The sequence below is a fragment of the Balaenoptera borealis genome (genome assembly GCF_965194805.1).
Source record: "Balaenoptera borealis genome assembly, chromosome: 11".
Lineage (NCBI taxonomy): Eukaryota > Metazoa > Chordata > Mammalia > Artiodactyla > Balaenopteridae > Balaenoptera > Balaenoptera borealis.
In genome coordinates this window covers 52,682,642-52,702,777 of record NC_138868.1, presented here as the reverse complement: position 1 = coordinate 52,702,777, position 20,136 = coordinate 52,682,642, and the positions used below count along the sequence as shown (strand labels likewise).

The window sequence follows — 20,136 nt, the reverse complement described above, 5'->3', positions numbered from 1 at the left end:
AGTGATTCATTCTCCGGCACATCTTAGAGGAGACTTTATTATTTGTGGGGGATAGAGTGTGGGGAGAGGAGAGTTCCAGCAATGTGTCAGATATTACACATTCTGGACCTACACAAAAAGAAGCAACCTCTTCTCCCACTGCAGTTTCAAAACCTAGAAGTAACACCTCACATCTAAGGCTCTGAGAAATCACATTATTCATAACAAGGACCATGATTCACATGAATGGAACAAAATGGAATTATCAAAAATAGATTTTATAGATCACTCTGCAGCAAAGATATCTTGTGACATAGCTTATAAACTGGTCATAATCATAGGTAGAACAATTCCATTGAAGTTCTAACTGCCTTCTCCTCCACCTTGACTGAATAACATTTATACTTCTACCATGGCACATCCTTGAAGGTCAAGGTATTTGGAAAACAGGTTTTGACATGAGGCCTCGTATGTCTTTTTTTTTTTTTTCAATTGTAGTCTTTTTGAAATGAGACTTGCTTAAACATACCTTGTGTTAATTGTGCTTATTTAACTGGTCACCTTGAATTATTGGGCATTTGTCATTTTTATGCTTTGTATATTGACCCACTATTATTTTTAGTAGCAATGATTCTAATAACTTGCAGAGTAGGTTAGAAGGGCTTCACATTTGATGGAATTTGAATTCCTGCCAGAGCTATTATTTGTTTCAGATATGAGCAATATGATTTCAGTCCTTTTACCTAGGCAGTTTTTCTCCTTTTATTGATTTCCTGCCTCTCCAAGAGTAATAAATCCTTTTTAGGGGGCAGTAAACAGAAATAGACATTACAGTTTGGTAACCACTACTGTATTTTATATATATATACATATATATATATACACACACACGTATATATACATAAACACACACACACACACACACACACACACAAAGCACACACACACAGTATCGAGTGCCTAATGTTTAAGGAGTTGTGTGAGGTGTTTTAAGGGATCTAAAGATGAGAATGTCAGATGCTTTCAGCTGCAAGTAACAATGACAAAGATATATTATGGGGGCTTCCCTGGTGGCGCAGTGGTTGGGAGTCTGCCTGCCAATGCAGGGGACAAGGGTTCGAGCCCTGGTCTGGGAAGATCCCACATGCCGCGGAGCGACTAGGCCCGTGAGCCACAATTGCTGAGCCTGCACATCTGGAGCCTGTGCTCCGCAACAAGAGAGGCCGTGATAGTGAGAGGCCCGCGCAATGCGATGAAGAGTGGCCCCCACTTGCCGCAACTAGAGAAAGCCCTCGCACAGAAACGAAGACCCAACACAGCCATAAAAAAAAAAAAGACATATTATGAAGACATTAATACATATAAAGACATTTATTATCTTGCTAAAAAGAAATCCAGAGGAAGTCCATTTCCAGGGTTGGTACAGTGGCCCAATGAGGCCTTTTAGCTTTTTGCTTAGCCATCATCAGTGGCTGGCTTTTTTCTTCAGGATTATATGTTAATGTTCACAAGATGTCTTTGCTCTAGATATCATGTCCTTATATAACCATATCCAATGGCAGAAAAATGGCAGTTTTTCCTCATCTATCTCTTCTCATCAAGGAAGAAAATTTATCTCAGCAGTCTCTGGGACATTTCCTTTGTATCCCACTGGCTCAGATCAAGTTAGGTGCCTATAGCTTAGCTGAAGGGAAGCTGGAACAGTATCTGTCATTTCCAATATATATTGTGGAAATTGTGTGTTTGTGTGTGTGTGTGTGTGTGTGTGTGTGTGTGTTTGTTGTTGGATAGGCAACAAATAGTATCTGTCACAGGGAATAAGATGAAATCTCAGTCCTCCCTCAAGAAGTTTTTTTTGTCTCTGGGGCAGAAAGTCAAGCTGTAATTATATTACAATTTCTGTGTGTTAGATTCCTGCTCATACTCATGGGCTTCAAATTAACAATCCCTTTTAAACTGATCAAAAAAACAGCTCTAGGTACTTTCCCTTTGGAGCTGCCAAAACTGTCCTCTTCCACTGTCCCCAGTTTTTAGTTATGAGATCTGATCTGGGCATCTTTTTCACAAGTGTTGTAAAGGAATGCAGTATCAATTTACATCACATGATTTTAAGTGACGTTCTCTTTCTCCAAAACGCTCTTGCCCTTCCATCTCCACATGCCCAAATCCCATTCACCTTTTGAAGAAAACTAAAAATAATCTCTCTCATTTATTTCATTTACTCAGCAAATATCTGTTGCATGATTGCTGTGGAGCAAGCACTCTGCAAGTGCTGGGAATACAAGACATGAGTTTTGATCTCATGAAGCTTATAGTCAGGTGGGGAAGACTGACAATTAACAAAAACAATTAAGTGATGGGGAAGAATAGGGTACAATGGGAGGACAGGCAGGAGTACTTACACTCTTTGGTGGAATGCAAGCAGACAGAGAGGTCTTTTTGAGGACTTTTTAAAGATGATACCTAAAGAATGAGTAGGAATTGGGACGAGGGAGGGAGGTGCAAGTGTTCAAGATTAAGAGAAATCATTGAAGTGAAAGTGCTGGTGAAAGCACCCTTGAAAAAGGCCTCTTTAATTCCTCCTTCTCCCAAGTAATTTCTCCGTTTGATGAACCCCATAGCACATAATATGTAACTTTTAGACCATAAGATCTCTAAAGATAAAACATATGACTTACACAGAGCACTTGATAAATATGATTTTGGCTTCAGAGGAGAATGAGGCCTTATATGTATCAACGCAAAATGCTAAGTTAAAACATTAAAAACATCTGAGGTAAGAGGTGGATTATATCATATCGCTCTTCAAAATGATAGGAATAGCCTCACCTACCTAGGTGATTACAGAGACCAAAGCAGCAGGGAAGAATTGATTCATAAAGTTCTGGAGGAAGTACAAAGTAATTATAGTTCCAAGCCTCAGATGTTACTTTAAAGCTATTTCAGGAAACATAATGAAAACCTGGTACCCATCAGAAAGAAAAAAATAGCCACTCATTTTTGTTTGCAGAGCTTTTCTTCTTAAATATTGTCTTGGTATTGGCTGCTCTTTGTGTGTACTAGGGTTCTGGGTTACTGTTGGGGCGAGCCTTATCAGACCTGACAAGCTACTTTTAAACTCAAGTATTAAAAAAGAAAAATCAAACATCCATGTCACAACTCAGGTTTCTACCATTTCATTTTAGATGCATGATCTAAAATCTTTCTGCTGCTTGGCTGAGAGGAAGTAGAAGTTAGTAAATTTTAATAGAGAAGGAGATTTGGGGTTATAGCTGTTGTCTTGATAGGCCAGAATAAATGAAAATTTAAGAATCTCTTTTCCTCCCCTTAATTTATTCTAGTTCATTCAGCAATTCATCCCTGGGTTTGAGAAGGCACTTGTTTGATCCTGCCATTTCTACAGCTAAGTAAACAATAACCCTCTAATAATGAGAAAATGTACATAAGTGTGTTTTGTGAATGGTAAGGCTCTATACACAAATTTAAGGACTTATTTTTTATTATTAACTTGGAACTATTTTTGATACCAGTTTTTAAAAGTGTTCTTTTCAAGGTCAAGGATTACTTTTTCGAATGCTGTCCCATCGTATGGTGAGTTGTGGTTGAAGTATGGTAAGGTGTGGATTATAAATTCTCTAATTTGATAATTCTTAACCTTTATTTATCTTTTATTAATAGATCTTATTTTTTAAAAGTTTTAGATTTACAGAAAAATTGAGCAGACAGTACAGAAAGTCTGCATATACTTCTCCCCATCCCCAGTTTCCTCTATTAATATCTTACATTAGTACATTTGTTACAATTAATGTACCAGTATTGATACATTGTAATTAACTAAAGTCCATATTTATTCAGATTTCCTTAGTTTTTGCCTAATGTCCTTTTTCTGTTCCAGGATCCCATTCAGCTTAAAACTTACCAGTTTAGTTATCATGTTAGTTATATCCACATTACACTTAGTTGTCATGTATTCCTGAGCTCCTCTTGAGTGTGACATTAACCTTCATTTTTTGGGTCATGAATTGGGTTGAAAATCTGATGAAAGCTATGGATTCTCTCCACAGAAAAATACACATGCTGCAGATGTCTAATTTAAGGGAGGCTCACCCACAGCAGATTCAGAAGCCCTGCTTTAGAAGGAATGGGTGATCTTTTTTTTTAAATTAGTTTTTATTGGAGTATAGTTGATTTACAATGTTGTGTTAGTTTCTGCTGTACAGCAAAGTGAATCAGTTATACATATACATATATCCACTCTTTTTTAGATTCTTTTCCCATATAGGTCATTACAGAGTATTGAGTAGAGTTCCCTGTGCTATACAATAGGTTCTTATTAGTTATCTATTTTATATATAGTAGTCTGTATATGTCAATCCCAATCTATCAATTTAATCCTCCCCTCCCGTAAACCATGTTTGTTTTCTACATCTGTAGAAAGGTGATCTTTTTATTTTATTTTTTAATAAATTTATTTATTTATTTTTGGCTGCATTGGGTCTTCGTTGCTGCACGCGGGCTTCCTCTAATTGCGGCGAGCGGGGGCTACTCTTCGTTGCAGTGTGCGGGCTTCTCATTTTGGTGGCTTCTCTTTGTTGTGGAGCACGGGCTCTAAGCGCGCGGGCTTCAGTAGTTGTGGCTCACGGGCTCTAGAGCACAGGCTCAGTAGTTGTGGCTGACGGGCTCTAGAGCGCAGGCTCAGTAGTTGTGTACAGACTTAGTTGCTCTGCAGCATGTGGGATCTTCCCAGGCCAGGGCTCAAACCCGTGTCCCCTGCATTGGCAGGCAGATTCTTAACCACTACGCCACCAGGTAAGTACCCAGGTGATCTTTCAATGTCTACTTCCCCACATCAGGGCCATGCTCTACCTCTAATTTGTTGTGTGACCTTTTTGCAACCCCATTTTCCTACCTGGGCCTCAGTTTCACCACCTGTGAAATGAAGGGTTTGGTTTACATGACGTGTAACTCCTTTTCTACCACAGTATAAGGTGGGGGTCACTTAGAACTGTTCATATCTGAGGAACAAAGGTTGGTAAGAGAAGACCAAGCCAGGTCAGGCTAGGGAAGTGGATGGGCTTATCAACGAGGAGGTTGTGGAGGTTCAATTGGGGGAAAAGACAAAACCTGGGTTCCACTTTATGGCTCTGCGGATTTTGTAAATCATTTCCTTCCTATGACCTTCAGCTTCCTTGTCTACAAAAATGTGGAGGCCCTGCTTCTGTTACAAAACTCCTGGGAGCAACAGTACCTAGTAGGGTATCGTCTGAGGAATTATAAGAAAGAAGATGGAGAAGGCGGGTGCAGAGGTGAAGGGCGGATCTGAAGACTGTGAGGCAGAGCTGAGGGCTCAGGAAAGAGGAACCTTCTGTACACCTCGGGGCCCTCCGACTTCACCCACACTTGGGGTCAATGCCACCTCCATTCTGGCCCCGCCTTCGCCCCAATTCCCTCCCCTCCCCTCAGGTTGCGACGGGCCACATTTCGCATGGCCGCCACGGTGAGACGCTTTCCACCGCAGGAGGGCACCGCGCGCGCTCTGGCGCTGCCACCTCACTCGACATCTCTGCCCGCCCTTAACCTCTTCCGATTGGCTCATCCCGTAAGTGACATAAGTGCTCCTTATTCTACCCCGTCAGCTCTCCCAGGCTCCACCCCACCATCTCCCTGCTTCTCCCGACGCGAGGGGAAACCTAACCTCCCCACATCTTCTCTGCCTGGGCGGAGCCGGGAAAGCAGGCTAAACCAGGAAGGCGCTGGCTGTGGCGCGCACGCGCACGCACGCACGCACGCACGTACGTACGCCGTGGCTGGCTGGGCGGCAGGCTCGCGCCCGGGCTCGCCCCGCGCCGCGCCGCAGGCTCGCGCACTCAGCAGGTTGGGCTGCGGTGGTGGCAGCTGTGGAGCTGGGACGCTGCGTGTGAGAGGTCCCAGACGCGTCTGCGGCTCCGGCTCCGCCACCCTCGCCTCAGTCTTTGTGCCGGGTGCTGAGAGGGGAACGGCTCTAGCCTCGGGACCCCCGAGCACACCCCTGGCTGCTTCCGACACCGCCCTCCTTCCTTTCCCAGCTGCGGGCCTCGCTCGGTGCTAGGCGACTCCGAGGGGAGGCGGCGGCGACGGCTGCCTGTGAGAGGAGCCTTGTTCTCCAGCCTTGCTCCGCTGCCGGGCCCTGCAGGGGCCGAGAGAGCTCGGCGCCGACCCTTCCTCTAGCCTCCCCGTCAACCGGTTGGAGCGGCGTCGGTCTGAGAGGTCTCTGGGCTGAGGCGGCGGCAGCTCCTCCGGCTCCATCATGTCCGCGGGCGGAGACTTCGGGAATCCGCTGAGGAAATTCAAGCTGGTGTTCCTAGGGGAGCAGAGCGGTGAGTGCGCGGCTCCCCCACTCCTGGCAGCTGGCAGTGGCTTCCCCGCACCGCCCCCAGTGCGGCCCTTCTGTCCGCGGAGGCTCCCTGCGGGCCTCGCGGTCGCGCTTCTTTCCACCCCCTAGCCCTTGAGCCTGTTCGCCGACCCCTGTTAGCCACACATTCCTCTTCGCCATGATCCGTCGATCGGATTCTGACCCTTCCGTCCCCCACTCCGCCCGCTCCTTTCCCCGCAGCCCGGCCCTCTCCCGTGGATCTGCCTTCCCCACTCCTCACCCCGCCCAGCCCCAGCCTCCTGTCCATCCCTTTCTTCCTCGGGTCTCCGTCGTCTCACCGACCCCAGCTCCCTTCCTTGAGCCCCACCCTTGTTCCTTGCTCTGATCCCAGTTGCTCAGCTCGGTGAGGCCCACCCGGGAAGCCCCACTCCGGGGAACCGGCCCTCTTCAACCTTGCGCCGGGAGGGTGGGATCTGGGCGTTGTTTTCCCCAGAGGCTTGGCCCCGAGAAGTGCGGATCTTATGGAAGTGGGGGAGGGGGTCCTAGGAAATTCTTGGATTGTTTTCACCTGGGTGGGGAATGGGTCTGGGTTATAGAGGATATATATCTGAATTGGAGGCGACTTGATGGAATGGTTGGGGAGTGAGGGAGTGGCGGCGGCAGTAGCGGTTTTTGCCCCTTGGCTTAGGCTGTGGCCTGTTGGAAAACCTCGTTTTCTTCTCTTGACTTTCATCCCTGGCGATTCTTTTGGCAGTGTTCATGCTTTTCCAGTCTCTGCCAGATGCTATGTCATGATCGTCTTACTTGGGATTTTTCACATCTCACCTCTCCTTTTTCTGCTTCAACACGAAGCGCAGTGTCTGATTCTCCTCACGGTGGTGCAAACAGGAATTACTGGAGAAATGTTAATTATTCCGTTTCTTCTTGAGTATTTTCCAATTATATATTCAGGATTCCTTAGGGAGAGAAGGCTTTAGAATAACGAACATCTTTGTTTTGTAGGGTTTCCTTTGGGGATAGGGAGTAACAGAGTAGAGAAGAGATAGATTCATCATCCAGTTATCTAAATTCGATTCGAATATATAATACCATTTTGGCTAAATGATTCTTTTATGGTTAATATTCCATAGTATCTGATGAGTGAAATTGTTATCTCATTTACTTGGTCAGGCTCCTGCTGTCATTGTAGTTTGTGTTGGGTATAAGGTTCTAATTTTCTGATGGCTGTCTCTAAAAATTACTTCTCGTGGTAATTCCAATTTTATGCTGTATTATGCAAACTTCACACTCTGCAGTTTAGAGATTACATCCTCCATTATTTTTCTCACACTTTTCTTACCTTTAAAATTGAGACATTGAGAGATTAGTTCCTCCCGAGTCATCAGACATTGAGTTACATGGTAGGTGTTTTAGGTTAGGCTATAGAAGACATTTATTTCTTTCGATTGGAAAGAAGATAACTGATATAAATTCAGAGCTCTTATTACTGCTCTGAACTATTTATACTAATTTGTGTGGCATCAAAGTAGGTTAATAATAGTTGCAAAATTGCTTCCAGTTAGACCTGATAAGTTGTTTTTCTCCCTTCATACATAATCTTTTCTCCCTGCCCTCTTACCAAGTCTCCTTTTTGCTTTTTTTTGCTATGCAAATATAAACTTGTTTCTTTAAGTGACTTAGTAAGACCTATGAGATTGATCCCTGTCCACGTATTTTATGACAATTTCAGGACAGTGACATACATAAAATACAGCCTATTGGTTATTATTGATAAATAGGATCTAAAGTGCTTATTGTGCACTTAGGGATGTTATTGCCTGCCTTACATTGTGATGCAGAGCTATTTAGTTTGCATGAAAAATCCATTAATCTCTGTCCTAGGAAGTTTTTAGTATGAATAGAAATCATACTTGATTTCTGTTGAATTTCTTGAGTATTCTAATTCACATTGCAGAGTTTTATGGCTTCTCATTTCTTAGTTTCTTCAAGTCTTTACTAACTCCCCTTCCTTCCACCATAATTCCTGAAGCCATCTTAGATTTTTTTTTAAGTAGACTTGATTTTTTAGAACAGTTTTAGATTTACAGAAAAATTAAGAAGATCATGCAGAGGTTTCCCATATAGCCCCACCCAATATCCCATATTATTAACATATTAGTAAGGTACATTTGTTACCATTAATGAACCAATATTGATACATTATTAACTAAAGTCTATAGTTTATTCAGATTTCCTTAATTTTTATTTTTGTCTGTTTCAGCATTCAATTCAGGATACCACGCTACATTTGGTTGTCCTGTCTCCTTAGGCTCCTCTTAGTTTTTTTAGTATTGTGTTTACATGCTTTTTAACTCTGTGGAACTGTGAGCTTAATTATCTTTTGAGGCTACTACATTGCTAAGTAATACCATCCAGTAGCTTTGGAAAGACGGATCTCTGTTTTCACAGGCAGTGTCTGTAGTTTTCGTATGCATTAGCAAAGGTCTGTAGAGTCAGTGTCATCTTGTTTTCTTTTTTTAAATTAATTAATTAATTTTTGGCTGAGTTGGGTCTTTGTTGCTGCGCGTGGGCTTTCTCTAGTTGCGGCGAGCAGGGGCTTCTCTTAATTGCGGTGCGCAGACTTCTCATTGCAGTGGCTTCTCTTGATGCGGAGCACCGGCTCTAAGGCGCGTGGGCTTCAGTAGTTGTGGCTCACGGGCTCTAGAGCATAGGCTCAGTAGTTGCGGCGCATGGGCTTTGTTGCTCCGTGGCATGGGGGATCTTCCCCGACCAGGGCTTGAACCCGTGTCCCCTGCATTGGCAGGCGAATTCTTAACCACTGTGCCACCAGGGAAGCACAGTCCATGTCATCTTGATTTAACTCTTCATGAATTTTTTTATTTTTAGGTTTTAGAATTCCACAGTTAAGCTTTCAAAGACTAATCTGTGGCAGAGCCTTGTTTGTTTCTTTAATGGCATTGACCACATTTCTAATTCTTACTTGTGTTTATTTTTGTCTATTTCCCACAGCAGAATGCAGGTCCCATGAAGATTAAAAATTATTAAATTTTTTGTTCATTGTATCCCCAGTGCCTAGAATAATGCCAGGCTTGTAGTGGGTACTCAGAATAAATGATGGTTGAATCTAATAGTAACCAAAGCTAGTAGTCATCTTTGTTATGGTGAAGTCTACATTTTTTCCTTGCGCATTTAATAGTTTAACAATAACTCTTTTTATTGGCCCCACATGCAGCTTGTGGGATCTTAGTTCCCCCACTAGGGATTGAGCCTGGGCCCCGGCAGTGAAAGCGTTGAGTACTAACCACTGGACTGCCAGGGAATTCCCAACAATAACATTTTATACTTATATTATTTGATTGTATATAGAGATACTCCAGATGCTCGAGAGCAGGGATTCCAATAATTTATATATAGCCTTTATGGTGTAACTAAAAAAACAAAAAAACAACAACTGACCTGAATTTTATACTTTTTTTTTGAGTTGGACAAAATTAGTTTTGTTTTGTTAAAGTTATTTTTAAATTATTTGCTATTAGTATAGCACCTAAAAGTATGTCAAGTGATTATTAAAGACATGTTCATGGAACAGATTTGAAGTTAGGTAGACTATTTAGCTTTTCAAAAACTTAAGGTTCTGGGACCTCCCTGGCGGTCCAGTGGTTATGACTCCACGGTTCCACTGCAGTGGGTACCGGTTCCATCCCTGGTCGGGGAAATAAGATCCCGCATGCTGCGTGACACAGCCAAAAAAAAATAAGGTTCTGTATTCTATAATGAAGATGAATTGTTTCAGTATATGAAGCCTCATATTGAATTAATGATACCAGTCTTGGTAATCTTCGTGTAATTCTTACAGTTTCTTTATATTTCAGTAGTATACATGGTTTAATAAAGAAATGTTGAAATACACAGCTTGAACCTGAAGTTTCTTTAAGGAACCTCTTTTGTTACCACCTTTGGCTATTGTCTTGAAATACAGAGGCAATTTTAAGAATGGTTTAGAGTAGAAGGTAATACTTACAACCAAATGTTATGAGTTACAAATTAGGAAATGTAATTTCAAAAAGGAACACATACCTGGCCTAGTACTACTTATTTTTTCACTTTTTATTACCTTTTTTTAAAAAATTTTTATTTATTTATTTATTTTATTTTTGTCTGTGTTGGGTCTTCGTTTCTGTGCAAGGGCTTTCTCTAGTTGCGGCAAGCGGGGGCCACTCTTCATCGCTGTGCGAGGGCCTCTCACTGTCGCGGCCTCTCATTGTGGAGCACAGGCTCCAGGCGCGCAGGCTCAGTAGGTGTGGCTCACGGGCCTAGTTGCTCCGCGGCATGTGGGATCTTCCCAGACCAGGGCTCGAACCCGTGTCCCCTGCATTGGCAGGCAGACTCTCAACCACTGCGCCACCAGGGAAGCCCTTTATTACCTTTCTTACATCAGTTCTTTTGAATTATAACATGCTGTGTTGGGAAAAAGTGTCTTAATGTCCGAGACTAGGAATACTGAACAGTTTAGATTGGCTAGATCAGTGATCTTAAACTTTTTCTTCTCAAGAGCCTCTCAAGATGCTCTTACAAATTGTTGAGGCTTCTAAAGAGCTGTTTATGTGGTTTATATCACTATTTACTGTGTCAAAAGTTAACTGAGAAAATTGTTTAATATTTAATTCATTTAAAAAGAATAGTGTTAAATCCATTACATGTTGACATAATTTTAATGAAAGAGAACTGTTTTTCAAACAATAATTTAGTGAGGGAGTGGCATTGTTTTACATATTTGCAAATCTTTGTAATGTCTGGTGTATTAAAAGTCATCTGCTTCTCGCAGCTGCTTCTGCATTCAGTCTCTTGTAATATCACACATCACGTAGGCTCTGGAAACTCCACTATACACTCACGAGAGAACAAAAGTGAAAAAAGCCAAATAACATCTTGATATTATGAAAGTGGTTTTGACCCTCAGGAGAGTAGTGGCCCAGCCAAAGGGTCCTGGGGATCCTGGGAGTTGGTGGGCTGCATTTTGAGATCTGCTAGTTTCTAGATGATATTAAGCCATTTGTATCTTGTGGCTTCATATTGCATTTATTTATTTTTTTAACATTTATTTATTATTTTTGGCTGCGTTGGGTTAGTTGCAGTGCTTGGGCTCTTCATTGTGGTGCATGGGCTGTTGCCTGTGGGATCTTAGTTCCCCAACCGGGGTTCGAACCCACGTCCCTGGCATTGGAAGGTGGATTCTTAACCAGTGGACCACCAGGGAAGTCCCCATATTGCATTTAGAACAGTCAAAGGGAGTTTTTTCCATATCTTGTTTTGAAGTCTTAAAACTAATCAGTACAGCTAGTGATTACGAGCACAGAGCCTGGGTTTTATATTTTAGCCCTGCTCATTGACCTTGGGCAGATTATTGACTTTTTTATGCTTTAACTTCCTTATCTATAAAATAAAGATAATAGGACCTATCATATAGCGTTATTGTGAAGATTAAATTAGTTAATAAATGTAAAGCATTTTAGAAGAGTGCCTGGCACATGTTTACTGAAAACTGCTACTCTGTCAATTATCAATAGTTTGTATATTTCTTAAGAGCCTACTCTTAAAAAATATACATTTCATCATGGAAGAAACATATAATACCTAATACAATGTAGTGCAGTGAGTGCAGCTGCTTTGAAAAGTAGAGTTAAAAGATACAGAGAAGTGACAGGGGAGCATGGAATTTCAGGGAAGGTATTGACACATTATAAATAAATATGACTGACTAAAAGTTTAAGGATCTTCTAGTTGAAATTCTTGATTTAGAGCATTCCAAAGTTGGAGGAGACTTGAAGAAGTCACCCAATCCATTTCTCTTAGGGCTTTAAACGGGATTGCTATTTTTCCCCTCAAACTTTATTTTTAACAGTTAACACAATCACATAGTTCACAAATCAAAATTATGTAAAAAGATATACTTTCAGAAAACGTACTGCTACCCCTGTTCCTGTGACCTCATTCCCCACCCCCTCCTCTATTAGTAATTATATATATATACTATTTTCTTATGTATATTCTGGGATTTCTTTATGCAGACACAAGCAAATATGAATACAATTTTTTATTCTTCCTTACATACGAGGTATCAGATTTTATTCTGCTTCTTGCTTTTTTTCCCTTAACAATAACTCCTAGAGATGTTTTCCCATTAGTACTTAGAGCACTTTCCCATTCTGTTGTTTTGTTTCTAAATACAATTTTTTTGATTTAGAATAGTTTTAGATATACAGAAAAATTGCAGAGATAATACGGAATTCCTGTATACTCTACACCAGTTTCCTCTGTAATTAACAGCTCATGTGTACATTTTTCACAACTAATGTACCAATATTGATACATTATTATTAACCAAAGTCCATATTTTATTTCGATATTTTATTTCGATTTCTTTAGTTTTTTTCCTAATGTCTTTTTTCTGTTCCAAGATCCCACCTAGGATACTACATTTGATTTAGTTGTTAGATTTCCTTAGGCTGTTCTTGTCTGTGACAATTAAACTGGACCACTCTTAAGTTACTTCATTCTAAGAGATCTCCAGGAGAAAATATTTTGTAATTTTTAGTATTAAACTTCCCTGTTCTGAAATTCTCAAATCTATTCCCTTACTATTGTAGTTAAGTTTTTTCTTCTTAGGTAGGCAATATATAGTGATAAAGACAGCTCGAGAGACAGACTTTGGTTCTAATCTTGAACCCCGTGTTTACAGTGTGATCTTGGACAGTTTATTTAACCTTTCTAAATTCTTTTCATTTCTGATATGCAGTACTAACCTGGCAGTGTTGTTTTCCCCATCCTCTAAATATAGATATTATACATTTTGGTTAGATCAGTATTTAATCTTCACGTTATTGTTATTAGGTAATGGTATTCACAGCTGAGCTGTGTATACTGATTACTTGTACTATATTCCGTATTTTTTTTTGTTTGTTTTCCTTTGTGTCACTATTTGACTTCCTTTTTTTCTTAATTATCTCCAAACTCTTTACCAGTAGTGTAGATCTCAGTTATTTGAATGCATCAGGTTTGCCTGGGACATCTCTCCCAGAACCTTCTGACCTCTTCTAATTTATACTGTTGTATAATAGTTACCCTCCAGAATTGATGTACAACTGTCAACGTGTGATCTCCTTTACTTTCATTTGGAGGATTTCCTTCTCTCTTGTGTTGGATGGATCCCTTGTTTCTCAGATTACTTTTTTCTTCTTTGTTTTACTCATTACGTTGAATGTATCCACCAGTAGGTAGCTTCCTAATGAAGGGAACATGAGAGGAAGTTTTTTGAGACCTTTATGTCTGAAAATGTGTTTGTACAACCTTTACACTGAAGTTTGGTGGGGTTTAGAAATTTGGGTTGGATATATTCTTCCTTCAGAAATTTGAAGACAAATGTATTGCCTTGTAGAGTCTAGTATTGCCATTATGACTCTTGGTATTTTGATCTTTCATAATGATGTGTTTATTTTCATTTTATGTGCTGAGTAATAGGTATAAATATTTTCAAACTGGAAACTTAAGTTGTTTATTTTCAGGAAATTTTCTTGACTTAACTAGTATGATATTCTCTTCTCCATTTTCAGTTCTCTGGAATTCTTATTAGACCTCCTGGATTGATCCTCTAGTTGTATCTTATCTTGCCCCTTTTTCATTTATTTGTTTCTGTTTTAATTCTTTTTTTTTAATTTATTTATTTATGGCTGTGTTGGGTCTTCGTTTCTGTGCGAGGGCTTCCTCCAATTGTGGCAAGCGAGGGCCACTCTTCATCGCGGTGCGCGGGCCTCTCACTATCGTGACCTCTCTTGTTGCGGAGCACAGGCTCCAGACGCGCAGGCTCAGTAATTGTGGCTCACGGGCCCAGTTGCTCCGCGGCATGTGGGATCTTCCCAGACCAGGGCTCGAACCCGTGTCCCCTGCATTGGCAGGCAGATTCTCAACCACTGCGCCACCAGGGAAGCCCTGTTTCTGTTTTAATTCTTAAAAAATTTTCTCAACTTTCTTTTACCCAATTACATTTTATTTCTGCTATCATTTTAATTTCAAAGAGCTCTTTGTTTTCTGATTGTTTCTCTCTATAACATCTTTTTGATTCTAGTGTCTTCTCTTGTCGTTAAAATTTTTTTTAATTGAAGTATAGTTGATTTTCAACATTGTGTTAATTTCTGCTGTATCTCTTGTCATTTTGAGGATATTAAAGAGATATATGGCTTTCTTTTCAATACTCAGTTTTTTGTAAATTGCTTTTCACTTGTTTATTCTAGTTTCTCTATTTCTTGTTTGATGTGGTCCTCAAAGAACTAGTATTCTTTTTTTTTTTAGAACTAGTATTCTTCACTGTCTCCTTCTGTTTAAGAGTTGAGCGCTAAAAATTTGATTTTAAGCTCTTTTGTGGGTTTATTGGGCTTCTCTGTAGGACAATCTGGCTGAGTTATTTTGGGGGGAAGAAATCTCTAATGTTAGCTCTTTTAAGTCTTTTTGCCGGTCACATTTCTTTTTTTTTTAATTAATTAATTAATTTTAATTTTTGGCTGCTTTGGGTCTTCGTTGCTGCACGCAGACTTTCTCTAGTTGCGGGGAGCGGGGGCTACTCTTTGTTGCGGTGTGTGGGTTTCTCATTGCGGTGGCTTCTCTTGTTGCAGAGCATGGGCTCTAGGCACGTGGGCTTCAGTAGTTGTAGCACGCAGGCTTCAGTAGTTGTGGCTCGCAGGCTCTAGAGCTCAGGCTCAGTAGTTGTGGCGCAGGGGCTTAGTTGCTCCGCGGCATGTGGGATCGTCCCAGACCAGGGCTTGAACCCATGTCCCCTGCATTGGCAGGCGGATTCTTAACCACTGCACCACCAGGGAAGTCCTGCCAGTCACATTTCTTAAAGAAGAGTTGTCCAGTGTCCTGCTGGAGAGGATAAGATTGGTTGCCAGCCTTCTTGGAGCTGAATGGATACAGGGTTTGAAGATAACACCAGAGTATATGAATTTAATTTACTTTGTTTTTAATACTGTTTGTACTTTAGCCTTCGCTTGAACTTGTATTCACCAGTCCAGAAACCCTCTATTTTCCTTTCTCATAGCATAATCTATAGTTTTCTGATGAAGTGGGAGAGGAACCTGGCTGTGTGGAATAGAGGAGGGGATGTGAGGGTGTGAGTCTCCCTTTTAAACAGATTTTCATCCATTCCTTTCCTTTTTAGCACCATCTTTACCCTTATTTCTAGATGTACTTGGTGCCTACATGGGGGGGGGGGGTTCTCTGGCACAAATCAGATTGTTTCTCAGCTTTCCCCATTGTCAGTTTAAAATTGATCTTTATAGAATCTATTAGGTCAGGTACCACTTTGCATTTGCTTTCTAGCTTCTAACTGATATTCTGAGAATTGACACATTTCAACATTTAGAATTGCTTAGGGTTTTCAGTTTCTGTTCTTTTTTTTCTCTTTTTTTAAAAATAAATTTGTTTTTGTCTGCACTGGGTCTCCGTTGCGTGAGGGCGTTCTCTAGTTGCGGCGAGCGGGGGCTACTCATCGTTGTGGTGCACGTGCTTCTCATTGCAGTGGCTTCTCTTGTTGCAGAGCACAGGCTCTAGGTGCGTGGGCTTCAGTAGTTGTGGCACGCGGGCTCAGTAGTTGTGGCTTGCGGGCTCTAGAGCGCAGGCTCAGTAGTTGTAGCACACGGGCTGAGTTGCTCCACGGCACGTGGGATCTTCATGGACCAGGGCTCGAACCTGTGTCCCCTGCATTGGCAGGCGGATTCTTAACTGCTGCACCACCAGGGAAGTCTCTCCTCTTCTTTTTTAAAAGTACATTTTATAAAATTAGAACCAACTCATTTATGTCCACGTTTATAGCAGCATTATTCACAGTAGCCAAAAGGTAGAAGCAATCCAAGTGTTCATCCATGGATGAATGGGTAGACAAAACATGGTACTGTGTATACATACAATGAAATATTTTTTTTTATATAGACAAATTACATCTAACTTCTTTATTTATTTATTTATTTATTTATTTATTTATTTATTTAACACACACTGTATTTTATTTTTACAAGCGATAAACAGACTGACACCAAAGAATATACAAATCAATTTTCACTGCAAAGTAAAGGAGCTGTTACAGTGGAGGATTACTGGACTGAATGTCAATATTATGACATAGTATGAGTGTGTTTCGTGTTTGGTAATTGCAATCATTGTTGCTTTTGTTGTGGTCATCCATTTACAATGCTTGGTGTCATACAATGAAATATTATTCAGCCTTAAAAAGGAAGAAAATTCTGACACATGCTTTAACATGGATGAACCTTGATGACGTTATGCTAAGTGAAATAAGCCCATCACAAAAGGACAAATACTGTATGATTTTTTAAACTAACTGATACTAAGCATTACTGTTATCTCAACCTGCCATTGTGAGATTGCATAAAACCTTGCCCATACACCCCGCATAGACTTCTCTTTGAGATGAAGTCCAAGCTCTTCTGCCCTAGTTAGACCCTTTCAGAGTCTGGATTCTACCTTCCTATCTCTAACCTTGTTGGTAGAACTCATCTTTACCTATTACTGTTAGACAGGTTTTTTTTTTTTTTTTAAGTTTAAAAAAAAAAAATCATTAAGGTTTTACATGCTGTAGAGAACACACATCTTTGCATTTTAAGTTTTCTGTTCTAAGAATCATAGAATCTTACAGGTCATTTATCTGTTTAACAGATGTCCACTATGTGCCAAGCATAGAGCTAGGTCCTGGGGGATGTAGTTTTTAACAGATCAGGTATAATCTCTGTTCTCTTCTTGTTTATGGTCTGGGAGGGAGCAGTAAAGTAGATTTAAATCTTTATATTTGTACCTTCCAACCTCTGTTCTTGGACCTCCCCTCCAATCCATCCATCACATTGATATCAGAGTGAACTTTATAAAAATGTAAATCAGAGTAACTTCTTATTAAAAACAAAAACATTTTGACTGTGCTTAATGCCACAGAATAGTACACTTAAAAATGGTTAAAATGGTAAATCTTATGGTATAGTTTATCACAATAAAATTTTTAAAAAATTGTAAAAACTCAAAAAAACCCACCTTTGTAGGTTGGGTTTTTTTTTTTTTTTTTTTTTTGCTTTTGCTTAAATCACTCTTAGAATAAGGTCTAAAATCTTTCCAAATGATCTACATTGCTCACACTGAAATTTTTGGCTCCTCCCCATCCATCCATTCTTGAGCATATCTCCCACCATCTCTCTCTGTTTCAGCCATACTGACCTTTTTTAAGTTATAACTCTTAACTGATCTCCATCTTGTTATATATTTCCTCTTCCCCTTTGTCAGATTAACTCCAGCTTATCCTTTAGCTTCAAGAAACTTCTTCAAGCCTTTGCTGACTTCCTCAGAGTAGTTTAGTTTCCCATTCTTTATAGACTGTCAACACTGTCCTTCTCCTTGCTGCCTTTAATACAATTGTAATTATTTGTCTGTTAAAATTTCTGTTTTCCATTTGTTCTGTAAGTTCCACAGAGGTAGCGTTCATGAATTTATTGTTCATTGCTGTATTCAAAGCACATTGCATAGTGCTTGGCATATAGCGGGAGCTCACTAAATATTTTCAAATAAGTGAATGATTTATGATTTTTACCATACTTAGTTTCAGAAAGGCTTTGAGGTAGCTTGCTACCTCAAAAATACACATAAAAGAGGATAATTAAAAGAAAAACAGAATAAGACAAAAAAACCTAACGTAGGAGGAGAAAGGTTTGATATGCCAAGTATCTGGTATGAATCTGAAGAGTCAGTGGCTCAAGATGAGGAAAATGATGACTCAGAAAAGGCTATTGGATTTATCAAGAACTAATTGATAATTTTTAAAAAGTGGTCTCAGTAGAGTTTTGGAGAGTCAAGAAGTCAGTCGTTATAAATGGCATATTTGAAGAGTGAGTTTGTGATTTAACCAAATATGTTTCTGGGTTCTTAAAGGATTATTTAACCCCTTTATTATGGGAAAATGTGAACATATAAAAAGGTACAGAGAATAGTGTCATGAGCCCCCATAAACTCGTACTCAGCCTCAACAATTATCCCCCCCGCCCCCACATACCAGGGTGAGTTGAAGAAAATCCCATATATCCTATCATTGCAAATATTTTGGTATGATTGCTAAAAGATGGGAACTTTCTTATTGGTATATTCTTGACATTCATGGATATAGTTGCCCACAGAGGCCTTTATTTTTGGGATACTTTGCATTACATGGTTTGAGACTTAACATTTTAGGATCTCTAAATCTTTGCTATCCAATTGAGCTTTCTGTGATGGAGGAACTGTCCCATATTTGTGCTGTTTAATATGGTGGTGGCTACAGTGACTGAGAACTGATTTCAAAATTTTATTTCACTTTAATTTCAGTAGTCTCATGTGGTTAATTAACCCTTTATCTGGCTTTAACCATCCTCTTAAAACTGAAGAATATCCCTTTCAGAGATCTATGCATGTGTACTTTAAATTATCTACATAATCAAGGTGAGTTGATTATAATAGGGAAGTAGAGAATGTGATGACTCATGGATTTAGACAGATTTTAGGCCACCTCTGGACTAAAGATATTTGATCTGTAGTACTTAAGGCTGCACAAAATCCATTTTTAGATCTTTTAAATCTCTGTCCTTGGTGTCTAGCATAATGTCCTTCATACAGGCAACCATAAAATATTGAATCTGTCCAGTCATTAGGAATCTGAGTAAACAGGTCTTTCTTTCTTCTTTAAGCAGGTGACAGAAGCACCAACATATTGACATTAATAGGACAAAACTAGATGGCTATTGAAGTTACTAATTTGCAAACCTTTTATGTTTGTTTATCAAGTTGTTTAATATGGAATGTTTCTTTCCTTTGGCCTGTGAAACTTCTATAGTTAATGCGATATGGGGGGAAAGTTCTGGGGCAGGAGTTAGGGATACTGAACTGTGGTCTTTTTTCTGCCACCTTATACATTATGAGCTCTTAAAGCGTTCATTTTAACCTCTCTAGGTAAAATGAGAAGAATCTACCCATATAATACGGCCTGCAGAGATGGTCCTCTGTAGGCTCCACCCAGAGACTTAATGTCAGCACCTCTCATATATTCCTACCTATTTAATGCTCTCAGAGCTTTCAGAAATTGAAAGTAGTTCCTCTTCACAGAAAGACTGAGTATGTTTCGTTTTATTTATTTATTTAATATTTTATTTATTTTATTTATTTATTTTTGGCTGTGTTGGGTCTTCATCGCTGCTCACGGGCTTTCTCTAGTTGCGGCGAGCGGGGGCTGCTCTTCATTGCGGTGCGTGGCCTTCTCATTGTGGTGGCTTCTCTTGTTGCAGAGCACGGGCTCTACGCACGTGGGCTTCAGTAGTTGTGGCACGAGGGCTCAGTAGTTGTGGCTCACGGGCTCTAGAGCACACAGGCTCAGTAGTTGTGGCGCACGGCTTAGTTAGTTGCTCCATGGCATGTGGGATCTTCCCGGACCAGGGATTGAACCCATGTCCCTTGCATTGGTAGGCGGATTCTTAACCACTGCACCACCAGAGAAGCCCCCCCTTTTTAAAAAAATATTTATTTATTTATTTATTTTTGGCTGCATTGGGATGTTTAGTTTTAAATAAAGCATTCCTTTTGTTCTTTCAAAATTCTTTAGTTGAACTTTCCTCTCCAAAATATTGTACATTTGTTTTCAAAATCTCTGATACTGCAATAATTAGTCTTCTGTGTAAAAACAATCTAAATGGTTATTTCAACCTCCGTCTGATTGATATTATTCTAAATAC

General features: G+C 40.2%; 1 protein-coding gene across 3 annotated transcripts in view; it reads left to right on the top strand.

The window, feature by feature from the left end:
- Positions 1-6,196: 6,196 nt before the first annotated feature.
- Positions 6,197-20,136, top strand: part of RAB6A (RAB6A, member RAS oncogene family) — a 77,585-nt gene continuing 63,645 nt past the window's right edge. For 2 of the 3 annotated variants that reach the window (XM_082343243.1, XM_082343244.1), the window contains exon 1: positions 6,197-6,335. In XM_082343243.1, the coding sequence (XP_082199369.1) occupies positions 6,266-6,335 (70 nt within the window). In that variant the 5' untranslated portion in view covers positions 6,197-6,265. The remainder of the gene's footprint in view (positions 6,336-20,136) is intronic. The other variant, XM_082343245.1, reaches the window with a different exon arrangement.